This window comes from Oncorhynchus gorbuscha, linkage group LG18 (genome assembly GCF_021184085.1).
Source record: "Oncorhynchus gorbuscha isolate QuinsamMale2020 ecotype Even-year linkage group LG18, OgorEven_v1.0, whole genome shotgun sequence".
In the NCBI taxonomy this organism is placed as follows: domain Eukaryota; kingdom Metazoa; phylum Chordata; class Actinopteri; order Salmoniformes; family Salmonidae; genus Oncorhynchus; species Oncorhynchus gorbuscha.
Window position 1 is genome coordinate 45,208,100 of NC_060190.1, and position 9,177 is coordinate 45,217,276.

Here is a 9,177-nt window from a genome sequence, read left to right on the forward strand (position 1 = left end):
CTCTATACCAAGGGGATAGGCACTTAGATACTAAGCATGAAAAAGATTAACCTAAACCCCTTGTTGCCAGTAACTTATTTATTTTGCCGGAGATCTTTTATTAGTTGAGACTATACACAAGTTAAATTTCCCCCGCCTTGAGGTGTAATTATTTTGGGCAAAAACACCCTGTCGACGGATTGGAGACAAATTCCATAATAGTTTGTGGGAGGTTACACCCTGGGTTCACTGTTGAAGACAGACATATCCATCCTCTTGACAGAACACGAGGGGAAAGGTAACGTGACGCAGGGTTCAGTTACAGCAATAACAAAATTATGAATAGAGCATTGACATGTTAAAAAAAGATTAAACAAACAAGGTATTCAACACAAAATGTGAAGAGAAAAAAAAGACATCACTCAATGACATTTCATAACAAATATTTCAGTGATGTGTCTTACAAAAGTGATATACTCCAAAAGACAGTATAGTTTTTTTAAATGTTGGAAAGCACCCGAGAGTAGGACATGATCTTCATATAGACGTCCCCTAATGGAGATTTGCATTCAAGAATATGTCGTAGGTTTACATTTTTTCTTAGACGTCCCCTAATCGAGATTTGCATTCAAGAATATGTTGTAGGTTTACATTTTCTCTTATCATTTAGAATGTAATTGGTTTTCATTGAATTAGAACAAACCATTCTACCCCTGTATTCACTACACACGTTTTAGCTAAATGCAGGAACATTAATATTTGTTTTGAATATAAAAAATATATTGCACTACTTTCTCCTCAACTTAGCCTGGGTAAATGATTTATAAATCTAATGAAAAGTTTGTTGATTACTACATAAAGTATAATCTAAAACCTAACCATTTCAAGTGTTATATTAGGACATTGTCAATGTTTGCATCAGTCATTTGATATCACTTTAAAAAGTGGGAGAGAAAAGCAGTATGATAAAAACCAGCAATAATATGAGCAGACACCAGCACACAGACAGTGGTCTTCATCAGTCTCCTCTAATATCCATGCAGTCAATAAGGGGTTTCATACACATTGTCAGAATGCAGAATTCCTATTTTAAAAAAACAATAATAATACAAATTTTTTTAAAGGCCAGACATTGAATATACTCATACTTTGGCTCACTCCATGACAAAGGGAAAACAATATCTCACGCTTATTCAGCCCTAAAAATAGTTTCCCCATGGATTAACAGCTGCATGAAGAAGATAAATATGTAAGGAGAGATTTACACTGTAGACAGGGGAGAGTTGCAAATAGACAAAAACACACTACATTCAGTGATCGAGTGTGTGTATTTCACGGGGTGAGAGTATGTACATACGCAATGACAGTGCTTCCAAGCAGGGATTCATCAGAAAAGGGGCGGGACGACTCGTTCAGTGATTATCATTGGCTGTGAGCGAGTGTGTGTGTGTGTTTGGGGGGTAGGGTGGGGGGGTTTGTGTGGCTTTGACAGGATGTCAACTCCCAACATCCTTTCCTGGCTGCCACTGTATCCAAGGTCTGAGCATAGGTTGGAGACAGTACTTCTCACCCCCCCTTCTATTAACAACTGGTGGGATTTCAGATTTCAAATCAGGTCCCTTTCAATCGCTCACATAATTGTACCAGTCCGGCCTTCTAATGTTCTTATTGGCTCCCTGCGCATCATCTGGGGGCGGGCTGAGGCTGTGGCGCCATGAGGACCCCTCCCTGGTGGGCCGCCCCCATCCCGGCCAGGACCGACATGGCCACTGCCTCAGCCGCGCATACGCTCAGCCCGTTGACGGTGATGGCACCAGGGCTGGGGACAGGGGCCGAAGGCCCGTGCTGGATGGCCAAGGCTGTGGAGCCCGTAGGCTCGGAGGGGGGATCCCTGGAGCTCTCCTCTCCTCCTGCAGCTACAGAGAGAGAGAGAGAAACATTCACCCTTAAAGAGAGGTGACAGGCAAGCAATAGATTAGATGGATGAGTTGGATCGGTAGGTAGGTGAATGGATGTACAAGTTGATTGGGAACAGATAAATGAGGCTAAATTAAAAATCAAACAGATGGAGTGAATGACAGACTTGTGTGATTGATAGTTGATTCATGTATACTATATATACACAAAAGTATGTGGACATACTTCAAATTAGTGGATTTGGCTATTTCAGCCACACCCGTTGCTGACAAGTGTATAAAATCGAACACACAGCCATGCACTCTCCGTAGACAAACAATGGCAGTAGAATGGCCTTAATGAAGAGCCCAGTGCCTTTCAACGTGGCACGGTCATAGGACGCCACCTTTCCAACAAGTCAGTTCGTCAAATTTCTGCCAGAGCTGCCCCAGTCAACTGTAAGTGCTGTTATTGTGAAGTGGAAACATTTAGGAGCAACAACGGCTCAACCGCAAAGTGGTAGGCCACACAAGCTCACAGAACGGGACCGCCGAGTACTGAAGCGCGTAAAAATTGTCCGTCCTCGATTGCACCGCTCACTGCCAAGTTCCAAACTGTCTCTGGAAGCAACGTCAGCACAATAACTGTTCGTCGGGAGCTTCATGAAATAGGTTTCCATAGCCAAGCAGCCGTACACAAGCCTAAGATCACCATGTGCAATGCCAAGCGTCGGCTGGAGTCGTGTAAAGCTCGCCACCATTGGACTCTGGAGCAGTGGAAACGCATTCTCTGGAGTGATGAATCACGCTTCACCATCTGGCAGTCCGACAGACAAATCTGGTTTTGGCGGATGCCAGGAGAACGTGCCCCAATGAATAGTGCTAACTGTAAAGTTTGGTAAAAGAAGAATAATGGTCTAGGGCTGAAGGGAAATCTCAACGCTACAGCATTCAATGACATTCTAGACGATTCTGTGCTTCCAGCTAGCAACAGTTTGGGGGAGACCCTTTCCTGTTTCAGCATGACAACGCCCAAAGTCCACAAAGCGAGTCCATACAGAAATGGTTTGTTGAGATTGGTGTGTAAGAACTTGACTGGCCTGACCTCAACTTCATCAAACACCTTTGGGGTGAATTGGAACACCGACTGCGAGCCAAGCCTAATCGCCCAACATCAGTGCCTGACCTCACTAATGCTCGAGGCTGAATGGAAGCAAAGTCCCCACAGCAATATTCCAACACCTAGTAGAAAGCCTTCCCAGAAGAGTGGAGGCTGTTATAGCAGCAAAAGGCGGACCAACTCAATATTAGTGCCAATGATTTAGGAATGAGATGCTCGACGAGTTGGTGTCCACATACTTTTGGTCATGTAGTGTATGTTGTCTTAATTACCTAAGTAGGCAGCCGCCTTCTGCATGGCAGTGACAGGGCAGTCTTTGTGGGCCAGTAGCAGCTGTTTCAGTTGTGTCACCTCGTTCCTCAGCAGACCCACTTCATTCTGATAGAAACAGAACACCCCATATAGGCATGAACACACAAGACAATGTACACACAACATTTGTCTTCTCAACCACTGACAATCATACACCAAAACCCCATGGGCACAAGAATCATATTAGGGCTTCGACGGGTTCATGGTTTTAAAGATGCACTATGCAGAAATCACTTTGCCATTTCCTGGTTGCTAAAATTATAATAGTTACCAAAACAAGGAAGTATAGTGTAGAGAATCATTGTACCATCTAAAAACACTGTGAAATATATTTTCCATAACCAAATATATTGCATTTTCAACTGGTGTACAAAACCAAAAGGAAGACAAAACCAAAATATAAGAATGGGAAGCATAGAAATAAACCACATAGAACAGATCTGCCGCTTCTTAGACTTGCTTTCAACGAGAAAGAAATGTGAGTTATAGATGTCAATGTGAATTTGGTCAGGTCGCCCAAAAAGTTATATATTGCCTTTTATGGTTGATTGTAACTGACTCTAATAGACAGTTACAGTCTAGGTCCAGTTACAGTCATAGTGCAGTAGACTCACGGTCAAAGAGACGTTCATGGTAGCCAGGTCCTCTGCCTTCCTTTCCAGTGAGCCAACCCAAACCTTGCGTTTCTGTCGGCAGCGAGATGCCGCCGCCCTGTTCCTCTCCAGGAAGCGCTGCCTTCTCTCATCTGGGTCGGCCTCCGCACCCCGCCGCCTCCTACCCCCGGTGGGCTGGGCCGGGGATACCTGGGGAGGACGGGGAGTGTGTTATACACCTTGGACTAGGTATGTGTGCATGAGTGTGTGTATGAGAGAGAGATAGAGAGAGAAAATGTGTGAGTGTGAGCTTGTGTGTGAGTGTAAAAGTGCATTTGAATGTGTATTTCAAAGTGTGCCCGTGTATACGCCTCTCACCATCATGTCCTCTGAATGTAGACTATACCCAAATGGAGAGGAGGAGCCACTGCTGGTTTGCTGTGTGAGTATATGTAAATCATATATGCATGAGTGTGCCTGTGCATTTTTGTATTCACTGTTTGTGCACAAAATGTACGCAAATTCATGCAAGCGACATGAGATAATGCATTACCAAATATATAGGGTCAGACGGAACCTGCAGAGAAGTTCTCTTATCAATACTTTTATAGAGTTGCCAGCATATTTAATCTACAAAACATGGTTTGTAGCAGCTTTTAGTTTGTTCAGTGTTCTTTCCAGCATTTTTATCATTTCTGGAGATAAAGGCCACCCTGCCTCTAGCAGATTCCACCTGACTCTTAGGTACTGAATAAGTGTGTATGTGTTTTACCTGTGGCTGTGCAGGTGAGGGGGTGTCAGAATGCTGCGAGGGCTGCTGGCTCTGCTCATGTCTCTGGGGGACAGCGGGGCTGGACCCTGGCCCCCCCTCCCACCCCCCCTGTGCCCTCTCCCACCCCCCCTGTGCCCCCTCCAGTCCCGTTCTGAGCCCCCCGGGCCATGCTGTTGCAGGGTCAGCGCCGCCTTCAGCCTCTACAGAGAGGGATGGACACACAGAAATGCCATACAGATGTCAACAACATGACTTCCTAGGGTTGCAAAACTACAAGTTATTTTGGTAATTAACAGTTACTGGTAACATTGCCTCCCTTTGCCTACCACTGCCACGGGTAGGCCCACTGTTATTTGGTCCTTAACTTTGTGTGTGGTGTGTAGTGTGTGTCCGCCAGTGCATGCGCCTCTCACCATCTTGGCCTCCGAGTGTAGACTATACCCAGATGGGGAGGAGGAGCCGCTGCTGGTCCCACCAATCGGAGGGCCTGGAATCCCAGGGATGTTGGGCACCATATTAAATGGCCTCGCCAGCTACACATTACACAAGAAGAGACTAAATATGAGGAAAAAATAACACTTACCAATATCTGCCATTATCAAGTCTGTTATTGTTAATTACACATCTACTACTTTCACTAAAACTGAAGATGTAAAAAGGCATTATAAATAAATGTGATTGATTCTCACAGATATGACTGAGGTCATATTTGGGCTGGGGAGGAGAGGGACCGTCTGTCCGTTGGGGAGATGCATTACCAGTGGGAAGGAGCCTGTCGGAGAGCTGAGAACAGGAGATTGGTATAAATGAAATAGACAAGAGAGAATACAAATATAGACAGATGTTGGTAGATTAGACTAACCCCAGTTGTCTGTTGGAGGGTGGGGTTTGTGTGATGACAGAAGTCGGCGACGGCAGTGTCGGGTGCAGGGGGTCGTAACCAAGGTGAATGGGGAGGGACCCAGGCCGTACAATGGTTGGCGTGGGGGTGGAGCTCAACACTGGCCGTGGAGGAGGAAGAGTCTCCTGTCAACACACATCACATCCAGTCAGAGAAACCCAGGTGGGAGTTGAACACTACAGGCCGCTGAGCTGAACCCACTAAGACACCCACTACTTTTTGCTGACATCTTTACTTGCCTCATAGTTAAGTGATTACTTTACTCTCTGGCCACCACTGTTCCTTACTCTCTCTCTCTCTTTCACCCAAGTTACCATTATTATTATTATTATATTATTATATATTACCATGCAAACTTGACAAAAGGAAAGAACACACATCGATTCGTCTGTTCAACCATACAACCTGATCGCCCCGCCCCCAGGACATACTTTTCCTCTCCCCATTGGCTCCTTGCTACTGTCCGACATGCTGGAGGTGGAGTCAGGACTGCCTGGCGGGGAGGAGTCAACCTCCAGAGGCCCCTCATCCTCCTCCTTCACCCCAGACAGGGTCTGTAAGGGTGGTGCCAGAAGATGAGGGGTGGGGAGCTGTGTGGGGACCAACAATCAGACACAACATTAATAAATTGGTCAAACTACCCATGTTTAAAAACCAAACCCATCCTATCCCCTCCACCGTCCTCACCCTCACCGGGTTTTTGTTCCTCTGGTCGTCCTCATGGGCCTTCCGGAACTCCTGTTCGAAGGAGCTGGCCAGCTCATTGAACAGACCCACCTCCTCACAGTTCTTCAGGAAGCGGGTGGGCGTGGGGGTCTGGTCTGGTGGTAGAGAGAAAGAGGAGACACTGGTTTAGAGGCTTCATAGTACAGGTAAATCCCCTCTGTCAACAACAGAGATTACTCATCTGTCCACACAGGGTGGTGTTGGTTTGATAGCTAGGCAAAAATGTTTCTCTCATAATTTTCTCATACAGTCAAATTGAGAAATTCTAGGAATAGTAAAGGTAAGCACCTGCGATGATGACGGAGTCAGTTCTGGCAGGACCAAATTTTAGGGTCATCTCATGCTTATGTTTATGGACTGATAGATGGTCTTCATTGGTAAATCTCTGTACACAAAGAAAATGCAAGACACTGGTGAAAGTAATCTGATGGCTCCTAAAAATCCGAGATCTGTAAAGACAAGAGGGAGAGTGGGAAAAAAGAGTGAAGGATGAAGAGAAAAGGAGGGTAAATTAGACCCTACCTGTCCACAGCCTGGGGCGGTGCACACAAAAGGTCGATCGTCCCCCATCTCACACAAAGAGCCTGCAATGAAAAGGTATGGGAGAGGAAGAGAATGAAAGTGTTATTTTGTCTCTGCCTCTAAAATCTTGGTAGATTAAAAAATAAAAACAGGCTGTATTGGCTAATACATTATGATTAACAAATAGATATTCATAAGGATTTCCTACATGTTCAATATTTCCAACTAAAGCACCTTGTTAACACTACAATGAAGAAAAACGAAAAATGATAACGTTAGTATCAAGCAAATATATTAATGCTGACATGAACAATTTTCTTAATGACAAAACGTTATTAAACATATGTGCCAGCTGGCAAGTCAAAATGTGATAGTCTTAACTAGTTAGTGTTTTTGAATAGTAAAATACGTATTTAAGTTACTAACGTTATTGTCCTAGCTAAATGGCCTCCTCTCTGCTGACTGTCAACTGTAAGTCGCTTTGGATAAAAGCGTCTGCTAAATGGCATATATTATATTATTATATTAACAAACAGCGCAGTTCACATGGGGTGAATTCATTACGTCTTGCAACGGAAACCATTTAAGAACCATATCGAGCAAACGTAACTAAACCGGGAGGAACCAAGCGGAATATTTTCCAATATAAACTCGTTTTCGTTGCAAAACGTTTTCAGTTTGGAGTAAACGGTTGTCGACTGTCTCAACCCTGGTTTTAATGTGTATATGGTCTCAACTACCTAACAGACTCTGCTAACTAGTTAGTTAGCTAACAAGGGGCACGATGGCTAACTATGGGCCAATGATCACAACAGCACGTCAAGTTAGATATAGCTAGCTAGCAACATAATGTCAGACAGGACGAAGAATGGACTTCACTATGCAATATCTGACAGGCCATCATCATCATCATCACATGAGATGTTTTGGTACAGGCAGTAAGGTTACAGCAGACCAACCACATTGGCATTAACGGCTGAGCGAATCAAAAGGGCTTCTTGGTGGTCTCTTTGTTAAATTAGTTAGCTTTATTTACCTTCCCCTTTTTTCAGCTAAAAACTTGCTAGCTAACGCCTTGCCAGATGGTATTGTACAGAACACACAGGCTAGTTAGCTAGCTAACGTTATGTTAGCTGGCTAGGCTAACGTTAAAGCACTGACAATTCGAGGCGCGTCAAATAAGTATTTCAGGATGGGGAAGGCAAATGTGAAAGACGGTCAATACACCTGTTCCCCGACAAAAGCTATTGGGTAAAATATTGATATCTGAACACGAGCAACTCAAATGTTTACAAACTCACCCAACGTCCCTACCTCTCCCCTTCTCTGCTGCTGGAACTCCTACACTGCGCTGGGTTGAAATCGCGCGAGAGGTGAAAGCGTTCCATTTTTTACGTAACAGGATTACTGGGGTGAAAAATCCGAGATTATGTAAACATGAGGCGGTTTGCATGTGTCCTCAAATGGCAAAAAATAAATATGAGAGCCCTGCAATTTACAAATAACGGTGTTTTTCATAACATTTTCATCATAATATGATACATTGTATGTTGTATGCTTGATGTAAGTGCAAGCCTACACATATGTAAAATGGCAGAATATTTTCCATTTGTGGAAAATTGCAGTCCCTATGTATGGTAATCCTTTCAGGGCCGGCCCTATCCTTTTGGGGGCCCTAAAGGAGATTTGGTGGGGGACCCCCCCCCCCACCTTGTAAACAAAGCATTTTAGTTTTAGCAGTGCTGATTATTAAACAAAAAAAAGAAAAGGCACTTTCACCCAAATATGTCCAATATAAAATCAGTGCTTTTCTTTGGGACAACAACTCCCATTGTTAGGGCGGAGACATGATCATCTCATCATTATATACAGATCTCTGGACGGATACACTTATGCCTGCTACATTAGTTTAGACCACATGAGATGATTGTACACAACACAATGACGAGAGGGACAGAGACAGTTTGTGAAAGTATGCCGTATCTACTTGGAAGAACTAGTAAAATTATTTTGTAAGACAGCTCTGCAGCATACTTAGGCAAGCTAGTGAAACAGGATGACTAATGACAGTACAGTGTGGCTAGAACATATAATGAACAAAAATATAAACGCAATATGCAACAATTTCAACAATTTTACTGAGATACAGTTCATATAAGGAAATCAATCCACCTACTGGGGAACCAGGCCCAACCAACCAGAATGTTTTTCCCCACAAAAGGGCTTTATTACAGACCGAAATACTCCTCAGTTTCAACTGTCCCGGTGGCTGGTCACAGATGATCCCGCAGGTGAAGAAGCCGAATGTAGAGGTCCTGGGGTGGTGTGGTTTCACGTGGTCTGCGGTTGTGACTCCG

General features: G+C 44.2%; 1 protein-coding gene across 1 annotated transcript; it reads right to left on the reverse strand.

Moving 5' to 3' along the window:
• Nucleotides 1-993: 993 nt before the first annotated feature.
• Nucleotides 994-8,222, reverse strand: LOC124003652 (cyclic AMP-dependent transcription factor ATF-7-like). Its single transcript, XM_046312140.1, has 13 exons — nucleotides 8,135-8,222; nucleotides 6,821-6,882; nucleotides 6,587-6,683; nucleotides 6,266-6,393; nucleotides 6,004-6,162; nucleotides 5,534-5,697; nucleotides 5,361-5,454; nucleotides 5,085-5,204; nucleotides 4,843-4,871; nucleotides 4,672-4,786; nucleotides 3,921-4,109; nucleotides 3,267-3,372; nucleotides 994-1,895 (listed from the first exon to the last, which is right to left on the reverse strand). Exons 2-13 carry the CDS (start codon nucleotides 6,866-6,868, stop codon nucleotides 1,663-1,665), a joined length of 1,482 nt encoding a protein of 493 aa, XP_046168096.1. The 5' UTR covers nucleotides 6,869-6,882; nucleotides 8,135-8,222; the 3' UTR covers nucleotides 994-1,662.
• Between the last annotated feature and the right edge of the window lie 955 nt (nucleotides 8,223-9,177).